The sequence below is a fragment of the Camelus bactrianus genome, chromosome 10, assembly GCF_048773025.1.
Source record: "Camelus bactrianus isolate YW-2024 breed Bactrian camel chromosome 10, ASM4877302v1, whole genome shotgun sequence".
Classification (NCBI taxonomy): domain Eukaryota; kingdom Metazoa; phylum Chordata; class Mammalia; order Artiodactyla; family Camelidae; genus Camelus; species Camelus bactrianus.
Window position 1 is genome coordinate 17493306 of NC_133548.1, and position 25325 is coordinate 17518630.

Consider the following 25325-nt stretch of genomic DNA (forward strand, 5'->3'; position numbering starts at 1 on the left):
CCTCTTTGTGTGAACACTCATACATTTTGCTGGAGAAATATTAATGTATCCTATTATGGAGTTTGGGACCAGAACAAAAAAAAAAGGAAAAAAGAAAAAAAAAAAAAAAGAAGAAAGGCTGTATTCTAACTACATATAGCCCCAGTGATTTCAGATGAAGGACTAAACGTGTATAAATACTGCCGTAATAGCTTTCTGGACTAAATAAGAAATCAAATCTGATAGTCTGAGTTTTAATCAGTGAGTTCAATCTGTTTGTATTTATTGTGATTTCTGACATATTTGGATTTATTTCAACCATATTATTTTGGGTTTTCTGTCCATTTTACTTTTTCTTTGCTGCTTTTTTCTCACTTCCTGCCTGCCATGTGTTTGATACACTTACTACATTCCCTCCCCTCTTTCCTGTATCTTCTGTATCTTCCCTTTATTTGTAGGTTTGGAAACTATAAATTGCATTTCAATTATTTTGGTTATTGCCCTTACTCTTTTTTTGTTAAGTTTTTCATCAGTGAATATTTCAGTATGTTTCTGAAAGACACTTAAAAAAAATTAAATCATAACTCTCGTATCACATGCAAAAAAAAAAGTAATTCCTTAATATCAAATATCCAGTCTGTGTTCAATTTCCCAACTGTTTCTTCCCTCTTTTTTTTAAAAACTACAGTTTGAACTAAAATCTAGTAAGATACACACACACACTGCAATTGGTTGATTGGTCTCTTAAGTCCCTTTTAATATACTGGTCACCCCTTTATTACCCTTTTTTTTTTTAATCTTTGTACTTTATTTGTAAAAGAAGTTGGATCACTTGTTCTATAGTTTATTACTCTCCAGGATTTTGCTGACTACATCTCACAAGTTTAACATATTCCTCTGCCCTTTGTATTTCCTTTATATTGACAGCAGGATCCAGGAGTTCTTAACTTGTTCATGTCATGGGCTTCTTTGGCTGTCTAATGAAGCCAACAGACACCTTCTTAGAATAGTCTTTTGAGTACATAAAATACATAAAATGACAAAAGAAACCAATTACACTGAAAAGCAAATTATACTGTAGTTTGATTAGATTCATATTTCTTTTGGCAGGACTGCTTGAAAGGTGGCAATATTCTTAAAATTTTAACATGTTTGTCTATAAAATTTCCAACAAGATTTTAATTTATTCAGTTATTTTTGCCTTCTGAACATGACAAAAGAGTCTAATATGCTTTATCGAATCAATGAACATGCCCTGAACCCTTCTACAGACCGGTAATTTTACCTAGTTTTATCTTTTAAATACAGAAAGTAAATAATCAAATAAATTTAGCAACTTTTTCATCAATGTTTTTACTTGTCACTACATATCCTATTCACTTCCACTGGCTCTACTTCTTGCAGAAGTACATCTTCCTGTTTTTTTAAAGTAAGGGTCTGTGGTTAGTGCACAGTCTTTGTACATCAGAAAACTGCTTTGCTCTCACTTTTGAATGATGGTTTAAAAGATTATAAAATATTATATTTAAAAGAATATAAAATCCTCATCTTAGCATTTTGAATGTTTGCTATTCCTTCATTGTCTTCTAGTATATAAGAAATCCATCTAGTTGTCACTACTTTGTAGATAAATTGTATTATCTAGTCTCATGGCTTTAACTCTATGTCAATGAGTAACAAATTTATCTCTTTAGCTCAGACTTTTACCCAGGAGTGCACTCTAGAAGAACCAATTCCTTACTCAATGTCTCCACTAGATGCCTAATAGGTATCTCAAACTTAACATATCAAAGCCAAACTCCTCCCCAATTTATATCTCCTTCAGTCTGTTCCATCTCAGCTAATGTCAACTCTGTCCTTTCAGTTGCTCAGGTCAAAAACCTTGGAGTCATCCTTCACCCCTTCTCCATCTCTGTCTGTCTGTCTGTCTCTTTGGGACCACTCCATGACCATCTCCCATGTCTAGCAGTTTTATAGTTGCTTCCAGGTTCTATCCAGTTCCCAAGTCCAAAATCAGATCATACAACTTTAGTTTGGAGTTTCTACCCCAAAGTAATATTCTGCCCTGCAATGGTGTTCAGGAAATTAAAAACAATTACTGAACTACTGGATTTTTTTTTTTTTTTGTCATTAGGTTTTGTTTTGTCTTTCTCCTTTTTTTTTCCTTCCCCATGAGACTCTTTTCACAAACAGAATTGTCCATCCCAGTCTTCAAGTAGTAAGCTTGGTTCTCTGGCTTTATCTTGCATGAAATACTGCCCCCTTCACCCCACAAAGCTGAACCACCAAACACCAGAGCCTGCTCCTGCCCTTGGAGACCAGCAGGTTTGTAGTTTCAGCCACACTCCCAACTTAGTATTTCTGTTGCATTTCTGGAGATGTTTATGTTGTGTTTAGGACTAGCTATATTTTATTCTGATTTCTATTTTCTCTTTTATGTGTCATTGCTGTCTATATGAAGCAGAAGGGGTGTACTAAGTGTAAACTCATTACACAACCTTAGCCAAAAATTGGTGGAGTCAGTATTTTACTTTTGCACTTTCACTGACTTGGTAAATGGCATTTTCCCCCTGCCTATACTCTAACTTAAATCTCCTTTTCTTTACATTAAATAATACTGCCTTTTAAAAAGACAGATGACCATAAAAAAATATAATGTTGTCTATGTATCTGAAAATAAAAACCATTTTCTGTACCATTGCATCTTTCTGAATGCTGTATTTAAACAAAAACAGATCAAGCTTCTAACCCCTATAAATATATCTATTGTCTTTTTCCTAGTATTCGTAATATTTCCAAATTTATAAGTGGTAAAACTGGTAGGAATAAGGTGAGATACTATTTAAAAATGGTGACGTGCTCAAGTTTTATAAGTATTCCAAAAGTGCTACTACCTACACACAGCTGGTTAATATGTGCTAAAAGCTCCTTCTTAATTTACAGAAATTTAAAAGATATCTAATTATAACTATTGCTCTTGAAAGATGTACCAGGTTAAATCTATGTAAGTGAAATTTGGAATTTTTACATAACTAGAAAATGAGTGGCTACCTGGTTTAACAGGTATGCCAACTTTTAAGCCAAGAGATACGGCACTTGCCTCTGGTTCCGCCATAACTTACTTTGTGAAATCAGGCAATTCACTGTCTTTAGGTCTAATTGTTTCCTTGCCTCTAAAATGAGGATGATATTTATGATTCCTTCTAGCTCTGGAAGACTCTGACTTTATTCTTACTATTCCTAATAATTTTTAAATCTAACTTTGCAAATTGGGTTATTTCTACAACTTAACATTTCCTTAAAATTTGGATTCAATTTACATTGTAACTTTTAAGCAGAGGTTTTATGAGAGAAAAAAGCCTATTTTCAAATAGTTAATGTTTGCTACTAAGCAAAGTCAGTTTATGGAAATCAGTGACAGAAAAAGGTTAGAGTTTATTAGCACTAATAAATATCAAGTTTTCAAGGTGCAAAGTGATGGTTTTCATCTCAATCATAAAAATATAAAATGCCAAGACCACAGTTTTTACTACCTGTGAATTAACAAAATTATATTTTTATAAGGTATTCAAACCATTCTTCCTTTTGATATTTTACCCAAACTCTCCTTCCAAGAATATCCTCAGAGATTATTCCTCTTCTTGATAGAAAAATTTATACATGGCAACTTTGTTGAAGGATATGAGTCAAAAACCAGGCATAAAACCCAGGATTGGGTAGTCTGTTTCTCTTTCTATTATTCAAATGGCATTCTAATTAGATTTTTTTTAAAAGACATGATCTAAAAGTAGCATATTTCTTTGAACACAATAAATCCTGTGAAAGCAACAAGTTTCAGCTGTGTATCAAATGTCCAGTTCCCTCACCTCCAATTCTTTGAGGTAGTTAACTGTTGTTTCTTGTCTCATTAATATGACTAAGTCATGGGGATGCTTCAAGTTCATTGGTGAATCCACCTGCAAGCAAGCAAACAATGAATAAATGAAGCTCAGATATCACTAACATTTGTTTGGATTAATAAAATTTCCTTTCATATGCCTTAAATTATTGTTCAATCACCATTATAATCAGTGTTAGGTGCTCAGTAAAGCTCAAGAGGGATTTCAAAACTGATCACATGTAAATTTCAGCAAAGGAAATGACAGGTTCAATGGCTGTCTCTTGAACTCCACTTGAAAGAACAAGCTTTTGAAATGAGTATTTGTACTTGACTGGTCATATAAAGAATATTCAAGAAGAGAAGTATTTGGAAATAAATAATAAATTTCTTAAAAGCTATTTTATACCTGTATTAACAAAACAAGGATTGCCTTATCTTGATCTTGATAGCACATTCTATATCTGAACAGGTTCAGAGACAATAAAAGGAAAATATGAAAAGCATCTCTTTTTGAAGGCTATTTATAGAAGACGTAAATCAGAGATAATGTACAATAACTTTGAGTCTTATAATTTACAATTCATGCTTCTGAACTGTAATCACTAAATAAGTGATTCTGTTGTTGAAGATGCAGGGAAAATGAACTTTCATATGCTGGTAGCAGTCTTATTTGGAGGATCATTTGACAACATATATCAAAATTTGACCTAGCAATATAAACTCTAGGAAACTATCCTATAGGCATTCTTAAACAAGCAGGCAAAATGATATAGAAGGATGCTCACCATATCACCTTTAGCTGCAAAAAACAAAAGAACAACAAACCTAAGTCCATCAGTGGGAAAACAGGGAAATCCAGTGGCCAATGCAATGTGATACAGAAGAACTAGGTCTACTGTCATGGAAAGATGTTCACAACGTATTAACTAAAAGTAATAAAGAATAATAAGTATGCTATTTTTTTTTTGTTTAATCATTACATGTATATATTTTTATAGATATAGATGTATACATGTCTGTATATGCACAAAACTAAGTTGGTCCTCAGTGATTTCTTTTGGGAAGTGGGATTAAGAGGAGAGGTACCTTCATATCTTTTACTTTCTACATTTGTGTATTTTTAAGTTGTCCATAATGTGCACATGATACATTTATAATAAGGAAAAAACAGCACACATACACACATGGTTTTTGAATTTCAAAAAAATCTAAGGCAGTGGCTTTGATATCTAAGAGATGAAATGAAATTCCTGCTGTCCCATAGCGTTAGACTGTCAAATTATATACCAGCTCTTCAGGAAGTTCCACTCTGAGAAGAAACTATCTTTCTGTAATCTCTGAGAATCTGACATCAGCTCAATTAATTTTAAAGCTAGCTTTTTAAGTACAGAAGATAGCCTTGCTTAGACTTTGGTCAATGCAAGCCTTAAAAAAACTATTTTAAAAAGAAAAAATAACATGAAATAAGTTCAATGGTTGCTTTAATAATACACACAGTAACAACTGGGTGATGTTAGGTGACCACATATAAAATTCATCTGCCTTTGCTCATTCCACCATCTTAGAGATGTCAAAGGAAAAAGAGATGCTGGTCCTGAGTAACTTCCACTCTTACGTTCATTGCAATCGTCTGAACTACATAATTATCATTATGAAGTTACGGATAATTGTCATTGCCCAAGGTCTCACTTTTATGACAAAATCCTTCCACTGCTTCCCCTAGCCTTCCTACTATATTGGAATTTATGTTAAAACTGGACTTTGAATTTAAAAGGCACTAAAAACATAACAGCAAGGGCTATACTTGACCACCTGAGCTGTAAATCTCTATCAAATAATCAAGCCTAGCAAAGGCCTGTAAGCAAAACGCTACGTGCATCTCAATACAGGGAAGAAATTTTTGCTTCTCTTTTCATTTTATTTGAACATATTCCCAACAGTCATATGCGGGTAGGGTAGGGAAAGCTACTATAATGTCTTGAATATGGACTGATCTAACTCCAAAGTCCATCAATCTTTTTCACAACAATATGATATATTATTTGTCATATATTACAGCACACCAAAATTTGTACAGGAGAAAATTTAAAAGCTATAGCCAGTAGCCAGAGTGCGAAAAAGCTAGGAGGCCAAATAAAGTCTGGTACTTTGCAACTCTGTCCAGACCTCAAGAGGAAGTGATTTAATACATGACTATATTTAAATGAGGTTTTTAGAAAAAATTGGGGAGGGGGAAAGAATAGGAGTATGACGTTCCCACTCTAAAATACCCTACCAGTCTGATTACCTGACATCTGGAGAACTGCAAAAGGAAGGAATGAAAGAATAAGACAATGAAGAGTTACATTAGAGAAATATTTAAAGTATACTCTTAGTTTTAGATTAAAAAGATACTGGATAACCAGGGCTCTGTCATATTTCAATAGCATGGGTTTGACCAATATCTAGTTGTGAGGAAGTACTTTTCATTTCCTTGAAGCATTTAGTTCAAAAAGATAAAGTAGCTAGAGAAGGTATGAATTAGCATAAGGAAGGAAGGGAGTCCACTGACAGCTTGACAGCTGTGTTTCTCTTTTCAACGTGGCAGCAAATGGCTTGGATCTCTGCCAGATGAGGGTTGGTTGCAGATTTATAGCCTGACACACATTTTTACTGAGGTACTTTCAAGTTCTTAGATTTTACGCTAATTATCTTTGGCAAATGCCAGTCCACTTGAACTTCTCTCGAATACCTCTCCTCCTTAGAATATTATGAAAGAGGGTATGTTTGACCACTTTATAAATATTACAATATCCATTCAACCAATAAAAGTTTATTATTACTCTATGAACCAGGCCCACTAGGAGTCAGTATTTGGAGCCTACATACTCCTATTTTATATACAACGTGAAAAAGAATGTTTTTCCTTCAAAATCTTTAGCATTTAGAAGAGTCCGCTATAAACTGAAGAGCAGAGTGACAGAAATTACAGAGTGATGGGTTAAAAATGATGTAATGTGTACATAAGATCTCAAAGCACTTTACGGCTTTTTAACAAAGAACAAACCACCTTACAAACTTCCAAAGAAGAGGAAAAAAAGTGGAATTATTTTCAATTTGCTGTACTTAAGAAGGTCAGGAAGTATGAAATATATTTTAGAGTAAAATTTAAACTACAGAGAAAAACTGACAATGTATTTGGAAATCAGCTATATGGAATTCTACTATCCAAAATGATTCATTCCCTTAAGAGTTCCAGGTAAAGACAGTTCCACTGTTACCATAGCAATTTATTTTAATAAAGAAAATGACAAACCATGTAAGACAATTCAATTTTATTTTCCTTTTAATACATTATATAAATGCATGTGTCCAATTATATATAACAGCTGTAAATATCTTACTCATATCAAGTTCATTTTCATATATTTCATTTGCTGCCATCTCAACCAAGATATTAATTTCTACATCCCTAATCTGGAGCCCTGACCCTGTGAATTCAGTAAATTCACATGGTAATGGATGGAAATGTCACTATGTAAGGGTAACGACTTCACTGCTGAAGTTAGATAAAGGGTGAACGCTTTAAACTTAAAATAATCAATCTAAGGATATAAATAAACATTTTTGAGTTCTACAAAATCAAGTCTGAGGCAATCACTTTCTACTGGTCCTTTATGATAGGAAATTGAACATTTCTATTGTAACATTAGTTCCATCACTCATATACACTTATTCTTCACATATGCTGAACATTTTTATCTGTTTTTTAAAAAATGGTATTCATATGAGTACATGAAAGCAACATTAATGGGGAACTTACTGTTTTCCCACCAGCAGTTTGAAACTGACTAATGAAACCTTATATTACGCTATATTCATTAAAAAAGGATTCCCCTTAGGTTAGAAACTTAGGGATGGAATATTTAAATCTTTTATTCATAATTTTAGATTATTTAAATATTGAGATGATATGATGGAAAACATAAAGATCTTCAAAGCAACTAAGATTTCACCTCTACCTTAAATGATCCCACTTAGTATTTATGGTTTTTCCTGTCCAGTACCTGCAATCTCCTTCTTGTGGCAAAAAAACCTGTCTTGGTTGGCTGGAAGCATCCTTCCCCACATAGGAAGCCTGATCAGTGTATTCTTTTCCCTTGGTATCTTATTTCTGAGAAGGGACACTAATCAAGTAGTCAGCTGGTACTAAAGAGTCTCTAATTCAGAACTTTTCTTTAAGCTATTGGGGACTAGCTACCTTGTATCCACAGGGGGACTGAAAATAAGGTTAAAGCAGCAGACAAATGAAGACAGAGAAAAACCTATCCTGGTTATACTGTTTGAATCCTGGATCAAATTCTATCTGTGGCACTTAGAATTTGTCCAAACATTCCAATGAAAATTTTCAAAATTGGAAGTTTTGATGCTATTACTAAACCTCTGCCTAATTTTCTTGAGGCCCTCTGTCTATGATATCTTCTTATCCTTGTGGCTCTTTTATGAGCCTCTGTGCCCTTGCACATGTTAATTCCTTTACTTGGAAAGCATTTCTCTTATGCTTTTGATGAATGCCAAATGACTTGGCTCAAATGACATTGCCTTTGTGAAACCATCCTTCTCTTGAGCTCCCATAGTATTTTACACATATTTCTGTAATAGAATTTATTACATTGTTTAACATTTGTATGGTTGTCTCTTCAAATAAATTTTTTTAAAATTCTTCTACCCTCAGTACTTAACATGTTTTTAGGTATTTAATACATTGTTAATTATTTGGTGAAGGTGTTTGATATCACATTTGTTAGATTTTCCATGTCCTAAGGCATTATCATTCACTGATGACAATCTATAAACTGAGGACACCCAACCTAATGACTTCTAAGAGTTCCTTGTAATTTCCAAATCTTACCTCTATAAAAGATTTAACACTGTCATAGAAGTATCACTTTTAACCAGCCTAACCTATCCACTGAAGTAACCTGATATTCAAATGAATGAAATTACCATTCTTTCAATTTGCCCATATAAACTTGTATTTGCCCTAGGCAGGGACTATTTCCAAAGCTGCAGTTAAAAGCTTCTTTTAAACCATCAACTTGTCAAATTAAACCAAGGCTCCAATTAGCAGTGGCTATTTATTTCTGAGTAGTTAAGTTGTTCATCATATCACAGGCTAAGTTAGCCCTCTCTGTCCTTATGCTCATTAATTCTAACAAAGCTCAACTTTAAAAAAATCTTCTTTAAATCTGTAGATTGCCTTGGGCAGTGTGACCATTTTAACAATACTGATTCTTCCAATCCAAGAGCATGGGATATCTTTCCATTTTTTAAAGTCTTCTTTAATTTCCTTCATCAATGGTTTATAGTTTTCTGTGTATAATTCTTCCACCTCCTTGGTTAGATTTATTCCCAGGTATTTTATTACTTTGGGTGCTATTTTAAAGGGGATTGTTTCTTTACTTTCTTTTTCTGTTGATTCATCATTAGTGTAAAGAAATGGAACTGATTTTTGAACGTTAATTTTGTAACCTGCTACCTTGCTGAATTCTTCAATCAGCTCTAGCAGTTTTTGTGTGGACCTTTTAGGGTTTTCTATATATAGTAACATGTTGTCAGCATATAGTGACACTTTTACCTCTTGTTTTCTAATTTGGATCCCTTTTATTTCTCTCTCTTGCCTGATTGCTGTGGCTAGGACTTCCAGGACTATGTTGAATAGGAGTGGTGATAGTGGGCATCCTTGTCTTGTCCCAGATTTTAGTGGGAAGCTTTTGAGTTTTTCACTGTTGAGTACTATGCTGGCTGTAGGTTTGTCATATACAGCTTTTATTAAGTTTAGATATGTTCCCTCTATACCCACTTTGGCGAGAGTTTTTATCATAAATGCATGTTGAATTTTATCAAATGCTTTTTCTGCATCGATTGAGATGATCATGTGGTTTTTGTCCTTTCTCTTGTATGACTGAAAAATTGTGCTGAACACTGGAATTTGACACAACATTGTAAAATGATTATAAATCAATAAAAAATGTTATTAAAAATCTTCTTTTCTGATTTACATGCTAAATATATGTTACAGTAAAAACAAACACATTACAGACAATATAAAGAAAATTAAAATTACTTGAAATCTGCCCCTCAAAGATAGCTGGTGTCAAATATATACATCATGTCAGGATAAATTATTTACACATACATACATTTATAGCTATGTAGATAAATATTTTTACAAATATCACATAATAAATCTACTATGTTGTATCCTTCCCTTCTCCATTCTTCTCTAAATTTTATCAGACCTCTTTCCCAGAAAATACAAATTACATTATGACATTTAGTCGTTAATATTATATTAAAGCTACTTACCCAGGATTCTACTAAAATTTGGGCTTTCAGTTACACTCTTTTTTTTAACAACATTGTGGTGAATAGCCTTACATTTAATTTTTTTAGATAGCTGTCTATTTAATTCCTTCCTAGAATGAGAATTATTAGGTTAGAAGGACTGCGCTTTTAAATTTATATTTTTTACTAGCTTTTCTCCAGAATAGTTGAATCCACTGAAATTCATAATAGTCACTGAGTTACTGTATACTCTTGGCATGAATACTTTTAATCTCTTTATTGGTCGTATATATTTCTTCTTTTGTGTACTTAACAAAAAAATCTTTCTCACCACTTCTTTTTAAACCCATCTGACAGTTTATCCAACATATTTTATGAACGGTGGTTTCTAGTTGGTGGGACTCTAGATGATTATTCTCTTCTAGTTTGTGTTTTCTGACTTTTTCTACAGTGAACATGTATACTTAAATTTATTAAGTGTTTCTGTGTTTTAAAGTGCTATGGACAGGTCATCTTGTTAAAATGAAACTTTAGAGTGCTATGCAATATGTTTTACTGTATTAAAAAAAAAGCTGTAATAAGTACAAGCTCAGGTCTGAGGGATAATCTTGTAGCTTTTCCTTATATAGAGAGAAAAAAAACCATCTCACAGATGTGGGATCAGGCAAAAAGGCAACATCTATTGTATTTTCCTGTTCCTTTCTCCCCTCAGATTTTTACCCTTATTTCAAATCTAGTTCACTGCCATTTTTAAACAATTGTTTAAGGAGCCCTCACCTTTGTGACCCCTGTCAGGCTAACGGTAAGCAAGATGAATTTTAGACGGATGGACTGAGAGGCAGAAAAGTCTGCTGCCTGACTTTGCATGCAACTGTCTCTTCAGGATTCAAGTCTAACCATCATGGACTTGTACCTTCTTCTAGGTCTAGAGAAGTGTAATTACATGAAACACTAGTTCAGCCCTGGCTCTTAAGAGGGACTTACACAGGTTCCTGGCTATAATAATTGTCAAAACTTTAATTAACGTAACATAAACAGATCTTTTACTAGAAAACATTTAATTGCATGAGATTAGTAAAACACTACTGTAATGAACTGGCAAGATTTGGAAATATTTTTGCTGAAGATGACTTTTTTGCTCTTAGAGTACTTGTATAGTATTTTAGTAAGAAATTAATTTTACAGAATATCAAGTCATCAAACTAAAATTAAACTTTAAATAAACAAAAATAATGATTCCTGACTATCACATGGATTTTTATGGCCTTATATCTCTATTTTCTACAGTTTTAAATCTCAATTAGATTTTACTTTTTCATTTTCAGTTCTTGGAAGACAGAGTTGTAAATAATTAAACTCACAGAAAATAATCTAGGTATTTGAAGTATAAAATATATAGCTATAATCTAGATTTGAATGTACAGTGTTGTAGCCAATTTTATTAGAACATTCTTGTCAAATAATCGCCATTTTCCTAACTGATAAGCAAGTAAGTAGCCATTTTCAATATGAACAACTAATGAACAACGTCTTATAAAACTGTTATCAGTCTACATTTTCTGATTTAGTGCTACCAGGGAATATATAAATAACATAACAAATAAAGTAGACAGCTTACAACTTTACAAGGGAAGAATGAAACACTGGATCAAGACACGAGAGTCAAGGATATTTCTCATTTGTATACTTATGACATTCTTGTAAACACACAAAGAAACAATTAGCTGTACAGTTAGAGTGGATTTATACATAACCCAGAAGTGATTCTCATTCCAGCAGCAAATATTGAACAAAGCATAATGGCCCAACAAAGATGTCCACGTCCTAATCTCCAGAACATGTGAATATGTCAGGTTACATGGCAAAAGGGAACTGAGGTAGCTGATAGAGTTAAGGTTGCTCATCAGATTAAATACAGTGGCTCACCTGGATTATACAGTGGGACTAATGTAATCACAGGGTCCTTAAAAGTGGAATATAGAGGTCAAAGAGAGAGATGTGACTAAGAAGAATGGTCAGAGATGCAATGTTGCTGTTTTTGAAGCTGCAAAGAAAGGGGGCCAGAAGCCAAGGACTGTGGCAGGTTTCTAAGAAACTGGAAAAAGCAAAGAAATGAACTCTGCTCTAGATCCTCCAGAAGGATTGGCAGTGCTGCTGTCCCTTTGATTTTAGCCCAATGACATATGCACTGGACTTCTAACCTACAGAACTGTCAGAAAATAAATTCGTGCTATTTTAAGCCACTAAATTTGTGGTAACTTTTTATGGCAGCAATTAAAAAAAAATAAAAGCACCCACTAAGTGCCAGACACACTGCTAGGCATTACGGTGATGGAAAAAACATGTTTGAGCTCCAACAGTCTTAGAGAGGTGCTATGGACTGAATTGTGTCACCCTCAAAAATTCGTATGCTGAAGCCCTAAACCCCAATGTGATGGTAACTGGAGGCTGGGCCTTTGGGAGGTAATTTGACTTAGATGAGATCACGAGGTTGGGGCCCTCATGATGGGATTTTTGGTGCTCTTACAACAGGAGATACCAGAAAGCTTGCTTTCTCTTTTTCTCTGCCATGTGAGGGCACAGCGAGATGCAGCTGTCTGCGATTCAGAAAGAGAGTCCTCAGTAAAACCCGACCATGCTGGCACTCTGATCTTGGACTTCCAGCCTCCAGAACTGTGCGAGAATAAACCGTGGTTAAGTCACCAGCTTATGGCATTTTGTTATGGCAACCCACGCTCAGACAGATTTGTCAATCAAATACTGGAGACGGAACACTAAAATCAGTGCCAGAAATTAAACCTTAGTAACTTTATCATTTTTCAGGTGATGACAAACTCAACAGCCAGGAAATAACTCTGCCATTTCGTGCTGGAAATTTCTGCTCTGAAAGAGACAACTGCATAAAGTTCAGCATGGTAACTCATCAAAACATTAGTAGTATCAACTGTGGGGAAAGAAAATCAGCTCGACTAATTTCTTTTATTGCAGTCCCAACAAGTGTGAAATAAGCATTAATGACAAAGGTTTAATTTTTCTATAAAGATAATAAAACCTACCCAAAGTTTCCTCTTTGTTCATACTTCTCCTGTTGGCCACCAACACTGTGTACCTAAGGGCAATGGGTGGAACAGAGATCTTCAACTAAAACTGGGTTATGAAACACTGTTGGGCATTTACAAACATTCCCAATGGGAGTCCTTTAGAAGGACATTTGGCAAACCTAAGAAAATTAAATACAGTGCCTTTTTAGAGCCAGAAAATTCCATTTCAAAGAATTCATCTTACAGATATACTCAATATACTCACAGAAGCATGCAAAGACATATGTATGAGCATGTTCACTCTCTGCAATAATGTTTATGATAGTAAAAACCTGGAAACAATCTAAATGTCAGTCGTCTAAAGTCTGTAAGTTATAGAACATCCATTACAACTCAATACTATGCAGTCTTAAGGGAGAAGAGGGTAGCTTTTTATTTCTGATACAGACAGATGTCTAAGTCTTATTAAGTGAATAAAAGCTAGTCATGAGACAAAATGTTTCCAGCTGTGCATTAAAAAACAACAACAAGCTATGTATTTGCAAATGCAAAGAAACTTTTGGGAAGAAAACACAAATAATCCTGATTGTTTCCAGGAAGATGGACTGTGGTAGTTATGAAACTTTCACTTTTCATTTTATAACATACTAAATAGCTTGAAAAAATTTTTTCAACAAATATATTTAATAGTCTTTAATTCAATTATAAAATTGAAAAAAATTTTAGGGAAAAATTTTAATTTTGATGAGTTTGTTTTGCAAATAAAACTACTGAAATATTTTCTTCATGTTAGTAGCGATGTTTATTTAGCACTATAGAAAAGAGAACAAGGTTTAGAATCAGGTCTGAGCTTGAGTTCACACTCTGCCACTTCCTACCTGCACGGCTTTGGGTAAGGAGTTTAACTACATTCAGCCTAAATTTCTTATTTAATAGACAGAAGATCAAATACCCACATCTTACTGAGTCTGTGTGATGATAAAATGAGATCATGAACATAAAACACTTGGTAAAGTGTTCAGTGAAATACAGACATTAAATTGTTTTTATTACAGTAAAAGTTACCTATCGATATCCTCAGTTAGAGTCACTTCCACGTATGACCGTCTAAAAAGCAAACTCTACGAAGACAGGGACTACAGAGTTCTCACAGCTGTATTCCAAGTACCTAACACAGGAAGTATGTGTTGAATGAGTGAGCTAAGCGTGCCAAGTGTGTAATGGGCATACAAAAAGCACTCAGCAAATACTTGCTCTAATGAAAATGTTCCTGACGCCATTTGACCACTTTTGGCATGTACTACTCTCTTGAGTTCTACCAAAGATTAGTTACCCATCTCAACTCCCCACCAAGCAATTACACTGAAGGTGGAAAGGACTGACCTTGGGGAAGGGGGGTCTTGCCAGTCACCTGATTTTAGCTAAAATAACGAAGTGCCTCAGGAAGAAAGTGAAGACTGAAAATGTTAGTAAAAAACACATAAATGAGTTCTTTTCAAAAGTTAGACTCATGAAGTAATGACTACTGACTAAATAAACATGGGAAGCACAATATGATCGGTCCAGTGTGAATTCCTAACAGTATGTTTTGAAAGCAAAACATAAAAGTGACTTACCTAAATTTCAATCAATATAAATAATGCCACAACCTCAAATACAAGTGCTCTGAGCCTATCATAAAAGGTATGTTGGAGAGGTAACATATCCAAATAGCCAACAGGAAAGTAGATTATCTGAGGCACCATTTTACAACTCTGGTTTAGAGATACCATGAAGTCTTCGGTTGTCTAGACCTTTTATTAGTAATGGGGAGAATGAATGAATTAGCTTGCCCCCTTTAAAGTAAATGCACCTCCCTCCTCCAGACTATTAAAATGATGGTGGCCTTTCAGTGTGCTGATATGATATGCAAGAGCTATTACAGGAGTAAATATTGCCTGCACACACAGACATGCATACACTCTTTCTCTCACTTATTCAATAATTCCTGGGTGTACATTGTGTGTCAGCCACTATTTGATGGCACTAGGGTTACTTCACTGAATAAAATAAAGTTGTTGCCTTCATAGAGCTTTTGTTCTCATTAAAAAAAAAACAGACAATACAGTATATATTACAATATAGTGTCAATAATAAATGCTATGAAGAAAAATAGAGTAAGAAGACAGAGTGATGGAAAGAGATGCTGATTTATCAGACAGCTTGGTCACAAAATGAGTGACATGAGAACACGAAACCTGACAGAAGAGAAGGGAAGAGCCATGATGCTGTCTGCAGAGAAGTATTTCAGGCAGAGGAAGGAGCAAGAGCAAAGGTCTTGGTGAACCAAGAACAAATGAACTTGGTGCTTTGAAAATCACTCTGAAGGCCAGAATGGCTGAAACACAGCACACAAGAAGGAAAGTAGTATCTAGGGCAGAGAGGTGGCCAGGGACCAGGTCCCAGATCTTGCACAGCCTTACAGGCCATGGTGAAAACTAGGTTTTATTCTTTAAATGTGATGGGAAACCACTGAAGGTTTTCTGATACTTTTTGCTTCCCTTCCCCTACAACCCCTAAAGGAGTGACATGACCAAAACTTTTGTTTTTTAAAAGATCACTTTGGCTGTTTTCAGGAGAACAGACTCTATGGGGCAAATGCAGAAGCAAGGAGACCAATTAGGGGGCCACTGCACAGGTCCAGGAGAGAGCTGAAGACTGTCTGGACTAGGGCTGTAAAGCTAGAGGTGGGAAGCCATGGCAGGACTCAGGATACACTCTGGAAGTTAAGCTGACAGGCTGCTGATAGACTGGGTATGAGACGAGAGAGAATGAAGAGTCAAGGAAGATACATATGGAAGATGCGGGGCCTGCACACTCTGGTAACAGCTGTGGTGGGAAATCAAGAGTTCAGTTGAGGACATGATGTATTCGTGGTGTCTATTAGACACACCAGCTAAGTGGAGGTGTTGAGTAGGCAGTTGCAGTTGGATGTATGCATTTGGAGTTCAGGGAGAGACTGCAAATAGGATTTGGGGAGTGCAGATTTATATGATATTTTATGCCATGAGACTGCATAAGATCATTTGGTGTCCACATGTACAGAGGGAAGAAAAGGGAAACACTAATATTTAAGACTCACAAAGGAAAAAGGAATTCAGCAGAAGAGAATGAGAGGTTGTAGCCAGGGATTTAGAAGGAAAATCAGGAGTGTATGTTCTGGAAGCCATGTAAGAAAACAGGTCAATAAGGCATGAAGACAAATGACAGGTTGCTAAGAGGTTAAGTAAGATGACAGAGAGTCGAGCATCAAATCTGGCAACAAGGAAGGCTCTGCGTACCGTGACAAAAGCTGTAGGGATGAAGGACTGACTGGAATGGGTTTAAGAGAGACCAGTATGGAGAGGGAGGAGAGGTGTCCAGCTATAAAGAGCCACACAGCAGAGGATCCCCCTCGTTCTGCCGGCGTGGAGCACAGCTGAGATGCAGGTACGGTACTGCTCACACCCGGCTCCCTACATTTCCAAAGGCAAAGCTGTTCTAATTTTTGACCTGACCTGCTGGCAAGCCCTCTTACTCCTCGCTGTCAGAGTGCCTTCTGTTCACTTCCACCAGAGCTGCTTCCAAACTGCAACAACTGCCGAACCCCACAGCTGATCCTAATCCCTGCCCAGCAGTGCAGCTGCCAGGGCCCATCTGCCTTGCCTCAGCCCCTTCTGAGCCTCTTTTCTGCTCTTCTTGTTTATCATTTCCTTGTCTCTTCTCCGTACTTTTTATGTCTGATCAATGGCCGACCTTTTAGATACTTATCAGAGACAAAGAGGATGACCTCCCTTGCATACACGATCTGATCACAAGAGAAAGGCAAGAGTCATCTCTGAAATGATGGCTCTTCTCACCTGTGTACAGCACTGTTTCTGAAGGCCTCAGGGCTGATTCACTGATGGGTTCCTCGGAGATTTACAGATCTGCAGAAAGTTCTGAGGCTTCCTTTAGGCTAGTCCCCAGATGACTACCAGGTTGGTGAGTACTTTAAGGCTTCATTTAGACAACAGTAAATTCCTAAATGGTAGGACCCACTTTTCACACTTCCTTATATCATCCATTCAACAGATACTATTGTAGCCTATGTGATTCAGCAGTGGGAGAGACGCTGCAGTCGCAGAGAAGATGGATACAGCTCCCTCCTTGGAACACACAGCAGTCTAGTAGGGTGTTTTCATAAGTAAACAGACACAACATGGTATGGCAAATGCTTTCGTAAGGGAATAGAAGATGCTCTGAAAGCACAATGAAAGAACAGTTTATTCTAACTTGCATACCATAGAAACTTTCCTGAGAAAGTGATGTTTAACTTAAGAGTATGAGTTGACCTGACTGGGATGTTTTGGCAGAAGAACATGTAAAAAGGCCCAGAAGCAAAAGAGAACAGAGTATATTTGGGGACACTAACAGAAGTGAAATATGGCTAAGTGTGTATGTGTGTATATTCTGAGGTGAGGGTGGGACGCTCAAGATGAGCAGACAGGCTAAAGAGAAGGAAGGGCCAGACCACAAGACATGTTAACACATTCGGACCATAACCTGCGATATGTACCAATCTATTAAGGGTAGTTTTCCCTGGGGAGTAAGAATGAGTAGAGGTTAAGAGGACTTCACTTTATTACTTTAAATACTCCCATAACGTTAGACATTTATTTTTACAATGCTACGCATTACTTTTGTAATTCAAAATTTTAATTCAAAAAAAGGCGGTTTTAAAAGATTAATTGCACTGTGGAATAAATGGATTGGAAGTAGGACAAGACAGAAGCAGGAAGTTAGAAAGCTACGGCAATTAATTAGGTGGCCAGAATTAGAGTAATGGTAGTGACTACAGGAAGAAGATAAAATTAGAAAGTAAAACTGAAAGATGTCAGTAAGGGAGAGGGAGAAATTAAAACAGATAACTAGATTTCTGATTTGGGCAAATGGATGAATGATGAACGGTGGTGTCTTTCATTAAGTTTGGGAAAACAGGGCATGATGGGGTAAAATTTAGTTTAAAGATATGATCATATTAAGCTTGAAGTACCTAGAAGATATTCACGTGGAGTTAAAAGTTAACAAAGACGTCTTGAATCTATAACTCTGAAGAAAAAAAATCTGAGTTGTATTAAGAAATGTAGATATTTCCAGCATATATATGGTAACTTAAGTCTTAGGAAAGGATGAAATTGCCCAGGTCTATGTTGAGGGTAAAAAGAGAAGGCTGCACCAAGAGCTGGAGTAAGAGCAAGGTCTAAAACTAACTTTCTCAGAAGGACCTGTGACCCATCTACACCATAATCTTCTGAGGAGTTTGATAAAAATGTAGAAATATTGGCTCTGCCACCAACCTACTGTATCAGACACTGAGTGTCCTGGCAATCTGCATTTAAGCAGGCATTCCAGATAATTTTTGTGCCAAGTAAACTTTTAGAACCACTCATTTATAAGATAAGTGGAGGAAGAAGAGTCAAAAAAAAAAAAAAATTAAGAAGGAGCTGTACTCTGCTCACCCCTAAAGAAAAATGAGAATTTCATGCCAGAGTAGCCAATGGAAAGGAGAATACCCTTCAAAGCAAAGTGGGCTGACAAAAAGTCAATACATACTTGTTCAATAAATATTTGGGAAAAGTATTTAAAGTTATAATTTATATCTGTATATTTCCAAGCTTCTATTACCACTGTACAGTATACACAAAATAAATACCTGGGTAAATTATAAGAAGAAAAACAATAGTGGGAGATAGCGGGGAAAAAAAAAAAAAGGACTGAACAAGAATCACTTTGAGTCAATGTCTAGGACAAACTGCAAAGGTTTAGCAGGTGCCTGGTTAGTGAATAACCAGCATGATCCCTCAGGTCCAAGTACATCCTTGAAGTGTATAAACACAGAAATAGTGCTCTATGACAAAAAAATGGTTCAGTTTTGAAAAGCACTGAAATAAAGCTGTCGGCTTCATAGTACCATGGATGCTCTCTCCCAGATCAACCAAATCACTCAACATGAGACCAAAATGAAACTACTCCTTCACTTACAAGCTATTAAAGATCAATAAAGATTTAGTGAGTTTGTCCAACTAAATACGATAGCTCTTCCTTAAGTCATAGTTGTTGAAGTAGTCACTTATTAAATAGTTCTCTGCCAAGTCTGCGAGGCTTCGGAGCATTCGTTTTGTCAGAAACCTCATTTGTTCTGAGCAGTTAAGAGGATTTGTATTCTGAAGACATCTGCTTGAATCTGCTTGATAGGAGGCAAAATGATAAAGCAACCCCCAAAGTCATTCACACCTATTTGGGATCCTTTCCTACCCATCCGCCCGCAATTTGAAGTTATCACAATACACAATACATTCTGCGAGGTAAAGCAAACTGGGAAAGAGAAGACACTGACTTCATTTGGTTTTATTTTTCTTTCTAGTCCTTCCTTAGTAGGTGTTAGAAAACTAAAAAAGCACCTCAAACTTAGTACAAAGTGCTCACTTGCATGCTACTACAGATGAAGACATTTTTACCTGCTGTGACCACCAAATGCTACTCATTAGTGTGTCTTTGGTGATCTTCTCTCCTATGAGTTGTACCATATGTTCTTTAAGAATTTTCTCCAAATCCAAAATGCCACGGCTTTAAGATTGGAGGAGAGGGAAACAGCAGCAATAATATAATGTTATGAGAGAAAATAAATAATACAATGTTACGATAAAATTGATACTCTAAATTTTTAAGTTGATACTTAATATTTAGGCCTCCACTACTGAAGAGAGAGAATATCCAGAGGTAATGAATCCAGTGCTAGAAGTACAAATTCTTGATTCTGTAAGTCCACAACTAACAAACTGGTAACATTTCAAGAGCTCATCTGTTAGCTGGTAATGTAGAGCTTGAAGCTGACATTTTTCCAAGGAAATGATGTGCTAGATAGGCTCTTAGGCTAATTCACAGAAGTTTATTTATAACCTTCGATGCAAGTGAATTGTTAGACACTTTAGATTGTAATAGAAAATAGATGTTGCCACACTGGTAATTGAGCAAAAAGAACATCAAAATGAAACAAACGAAAATTTATTTTGAAGCCGATTCTTCACAATGAAGTCAACCAAAAGATCCACTAGACTGATTACACTATAGATCCTCCTAGTAAGTAGATTATAAATGCCCACACCTCAAGTCCATGAACTCCAAGTTAAGGACTCCTGCTTAAATAAAGTGAGAGGATCTTACCAGTTTCCAAGGACAGGGACACTAGGGGTTCAGAAGTATGCCAGAGCCCAAAGCTGAGAGAAAAGCACAGGGCTGGAGAGGAGAGGAGGGGCCTTTTTCTTAGATGTCCGCTGACCGCAGTGGGAAATGAACTTAGTGACTGGAGCATCCTCTTCATGTCCCAGCTCCAGTATTCCCTGGACAATACTGCTGGGAGTTCAGTGGCAGTCCAGTAAGCACAGAACCTAAAACCATGGAATGTATGCTTCCTAGACAAAGCGGGGATTGTGGATAAGAACATTCCCTGAGTTGCCAGGCCAAGTACTCAACACCTGCTACTGCCAGAAGCAGCCCCAGCTTTGACCATGAGGAGGCTGCCTGGAGGAATGCCTGCTTCTCTGCTCTGACTGAAGGCCCATTTCAACCCCTTACAGATCTAGGGCTTCCAATATACATGCGTGTTCACAAGTCTGCAGTCTGTAACTTTTGAGTCCCTATCTTTATCATCTCCTCAGGCCTGAAATAGAAAAACCAAACGAATGCGCTCTTCTTCTGGGAAGGGCTGCTTACTGTACTTAAAACTTTAATGATGGAAAATGTCCCTAATCAAGTCTGTATTTGGGGCAATTCAGATTTTTAATTCTCAAGTACTTCACGTTCACTCTGGAAAGCAGTGACCTATTATACCTAATTTGGATAGGTTTAAATATCAAGCGAAAAATTTCAAAAGGTATTTTCTAAGACCTGCTATTTCAGTCTGCCCATAACCCTTTCCTTAATATTAGGCAGCTTTAAAACTGAAGTCATACTTCTACTCTCACTCAGATATTATAACCAAAAACAAGTAGCAAGAAATTTGGGGTGTCAGGTAACATACAGCATATATACTAAATGTTAATTGTTATGTTTCTGAAAGTATGAACAGGTCTGCAGGATACCCAAATCCACATACTAAAGGGATCTTTCAATTCTTTAATAAGTATATCCAAATGTGATAATTAATCACAATCTAAACTGAGGTTTGGGTTCTGCCTGCATTCAAATTACTGCCAGGAAGGGCTGCATGGGTAGTGCCTGCATAGCTGTCAGAGAAGAACTCAGAAGCTGACCATCTCTCACTTTATTTATACTGATTTTCCCCTCACATTAAATCCAATTTCTCTTCCCTAGCCTCTGATTGTCACATAGTAATCACCAACTTTATTTCTTCTGGTATAAAATTTTGCGGTTGCCTAAACCCAACACTGAAAATGTTATGTAGCAAAGTATTGGAAATTTCAAACAAGAGGTTCACTTAAAAAGGCACGTACTAAAGAAATCTTGCTTCCCTAACTTTAAGCCTAACTACTTACTACAGGGGTGACATGGAAGAGATCCAAAAGATTCTGTAGATTTTTTCCTTTCCCAAGCAAGTTTCCAGTAACCCCTGCCTTTCCCCCACCAAAACATATGTACCCACCAATGTGCAAAAAGAAGGTATGTGTTTAAAAAACAAAAACCAGATCAGACTCTACTTTCCCATTGCAATGTTCAGCATATAATACATTTCTACCAGCTTTCACTTTTCAGATGGGCTACTTTCTCAGCTGAGTGGCAGGATATCAAAATGGGAAGAAGTCAACGTCAGGGAGTACAAATAGCTGTGGCCAAAAACAATACTGCAGAAGAGCCAAGAGGAGAAGGGCTCCCCCAAATGCAGCAGGAGTGACTTAATTCCATGTTTCCCTTCATCAGGGACTCAGGGAAAACCACCACCAGGAAACAGAAGAAGGGTGGAAGCAACCAGAACTCACAAAAGATTTCTGATCTTTTGTTAGAGATGAACTTGTAGTGTTGTCTAAGGTTTCTGAAACACATACACATTTTAAATCTCAGCTCATATGGCCATGAATAGGAAAATTTTCTAATGTAAGTCAGATACACAGAAAATGCTACTGAACAGAAAGTCAGTCTTTCCTCAGATACCTACTGAAAACCACTTACCAATACCAATGCTGATTTTTAAATTGTTTAACTCGTTCACTATATTTAAGATAAAATTTGCCATCACAAGGTGAATCTAAATGTGAACCTCACTTTACACAAAAGTAAACCTTGCACTGTGTTCCCGTCACGACTCATCATGGTGATACAAAACCCAAGGTCCAGTACTTTCGCAGGACAATGGTTAATACATTTCCCATTAGTGGGCTAAACTGCAAGGGGCACACACTTCACTTTATAAATGTTTGCTGGACTTTACAGGGTTGCTCTCAAGTGTTGGAAGTCATTCAATTTACCAAGTTTCTGTAGCAAAACACACACAATGTACTTTTTAGGCATCAGCAGCATTTACAAAATGCAGACCATCATAAAGTTATGTAAGAAAAGCAGCTTCTCCTCTGAGGAATTAATTCAACCTTACAAGAATCCGGGAAATCGCATATCCTCCTTGAGGGGCTAGGTCAAAGAAACAATGCAAAGAACACTGGGAAACGAGGGCAGTTTACAACTGAAGAGATGCAGGCAACGCCACCAGAGGCATCCTCAAGCATTCCTTTGGAAGGAGTGTGCTCGTGTTGTCTCTAGTGAGCCCCTGCTGACCTAGGTAACAGTACTAGCTGCAACCACCACAGCCTGACACGAATTCCAGCCTGTGGCAGAGGAGACTGGGGGAAGCAGCATTAGATGACACACTGCCTAGGGGTGCCGAAGCTGTCACCGCCCTGGGACTCGCGCACACCCGGGCGCTGCCACCTGCTTTCTACTTCCTCGGGGAGGGCTGGTGACGCGTAGGCCCGCGAGGCACCAGAGGAGGAATAATGAATCTGACTTCTAAACCTAGAGCACCAAAAAATTCCCCAGGGCCCGACCGCCCACAGCTGGGCGACTCTCCCGAGCGGCGCGCGGCCCCAGAGGTGGAAGCCTGAGAACTTGCAGGCAGCCGAGGCGAGGACCAGGACACAACTGGGGAGGGGACGGCGCCCGGTCCGAACCCGAGGTCACCCGGACCGCGACACCGGGACCGTGGGAAGGTAGGCTGGGGGCGGGGCCGCACGTAGCCAAAGAGCCAGGGGCCGGGCCGGGGAATCCCCCCTGGGCTAGGGCGGGCGCGAGCGGAGACGGACATCCTGGCCGCTACCTGTTGTTGAATCTTCCCGTCCTCCGTGACGACCCAGTGCGTAGTGGCGAAGGCCCCTCGAGCTGCCACACTCAGCAAGGCGGAAAGGCTAAGGAACCAGCCTGGGCTGGAGCACGGCGGCAGCTCGCACCGGCCGCGGACCCCTACTGCCGCCGCCATCTTGCCCCCCCCCCGCCGGGCCGTTCGCACCGGAAGCGGAAGCGGACCCCCGCCGCCCGCCATATTGGGGAGGTCGGCGCTGTAGGAGGAGGAGCCGAGGGGGCGCTGGCCCGCTGACGGCCAGCTTCCTCTGCTTTGGTTTGGGTGGCTGGGACGCGCGGCCTCCGGCGCTCTCCCAGTTTGGCTTCAGGCCAAAGACCGCTTTTTTATTATTGTTTTCCGGTGCGCGATACGATCTCGGAGCGTGGGAACCACAGGGAGAAAAGTAGTGTTCAAGTTAGAGCCTAAGCCAAAATAAGAGGACCCAGAGTATATGTATATATGTTTTAATCTTCTGTTTTGTTTTGTTTTTTTAAGATTTTTATTTCTGATTGTGTCAAATAGTTGGGAAATAAAAGGTGTGCTTTCGAAACATCTAAGGGCAGGGATAGGTTCTCTTTTACTAAAGTCTCAATAGTGGGAGCTTCAGGATTGGAAGAGTCATTAGTCTAGAGCAGTGCTGTCCAGTAGAATGTAATATAAGCCGTGAATCCCAATGTAACTTTTTTAAAAGTGAAATAACTAACATTCTATTTAACCCACTATATACAATATATTATTAGTTCAGTATGAAATCTATAGAAATTACTGAGATATTTATTTTTGTACCAGGTCTTCGAAATCGGTGTATGTTTTACACTTACAGCTCATCTAAACTCGGACTAGTCAGATTTCAGGGGCTTAGTCGCCACATGAGGCTAGTGGGTACCTTACTGAGCATAACAGGTCTAGATCTGGAGACTCCCAGCATTGGCGTCACCTGGAAGCTTATTAGAAAAGTACACTCTTGTGCTGTACACCAGAAATTGACACAACGTTGTAAACTGACTATAACACAATAAAAAAATACATAAATAGAAAAGTACACTCTTGGCTCTTCTCCCCCTCCGCATCAGATTCTACCTTCTAACAAGAGTCCCAGGCGACTGGTATGTACCTTAACGTTTGAGAAGAATTTTCTTCCAGCGAATCAACACGCTGGACAAGAGACTAGCCTGGCCATAGCTTCTAGTTAGTTATATTGTTTTAGGTGTGTCAGGGCTGCCTTCTAGCTTTTTGTGTCATTTTGCATTTAAGTTCATTATACTTTTTGGTGTTTTCTTTAGGAAAAGGAGATGAGAATTTGCCTGACCACTTAACTACACAGGTGTATTGCAGGAAAACAAAGAATTGCCAAACGTTTAAACATCACTTCATGCTGTGGAAGACATGATCACAGTACTGGCTTTTTATCCCTCCTGAGACCAGCTTTTCTTAGAGTACTGAAGTGATGAGCATTAATTTCATTAAAAATATATAGTTTATTAGCTTTTTGCCTGGTACTCTGCTAGGCCCTTGGTATGGAAATCTGACCACTAAGCAGTGTGCAGTCTGGTGGGATACTGGCAAGTTAACAATTTAAATATAGGATAGTAGGGGAGTATAATGGCTCATGTATGGATGAGATCGAACAGCCAGGTGAAAGGCTTGGAGCAAAGGTGCTTTCTTGGGCAGAATCAGCACTAAGTGTGAAAAGGTGAAGTCAGTGGCAGATTGTAAAGGTCTCTATTTTTAGGCATAGTAGTAAACCTTATGT

General features: G+C 37.6%; 1 protein-coding gene across 5 annotated transcripts in view; it reads right to left on the reverse strand.

Moving 5' to 3' along the window:
• Positions 1-23740, reverse strand: part of TTC17 (tetratricopeptide repeat domain 17) — a 102187-nt gene extending 78447 nt beyond the window's left edge. For 3 of the 5 annotated variants that reach the window (XM_045523972.2, XM_045523973.2, XM_045523974.2), the window contains exons 1-2: positions 23552-23740; positions 3846-3935 (exon numbers count right to left, since the gene is read on the reverse strand). In XM_045523972.2, the coding sequence (XP_045379928.2) occupies positions 3846-3935; positions 23552-23710 (249 nt within the window). In that variant the 5' untranslated portion in view covers positions 23711-23740. Of the gene's footprint in view, positions 1-3845; positions 3936-13242; positions 13298-23551 lie in introns of those variants that run through there. The other 2 variants (XM_010964656.3, XM_045523971.2) reach the window with 2 other exon arrangements.
• Between the last annotated feature and the right edge of the window lie 1585 nt (positions 23741-25325).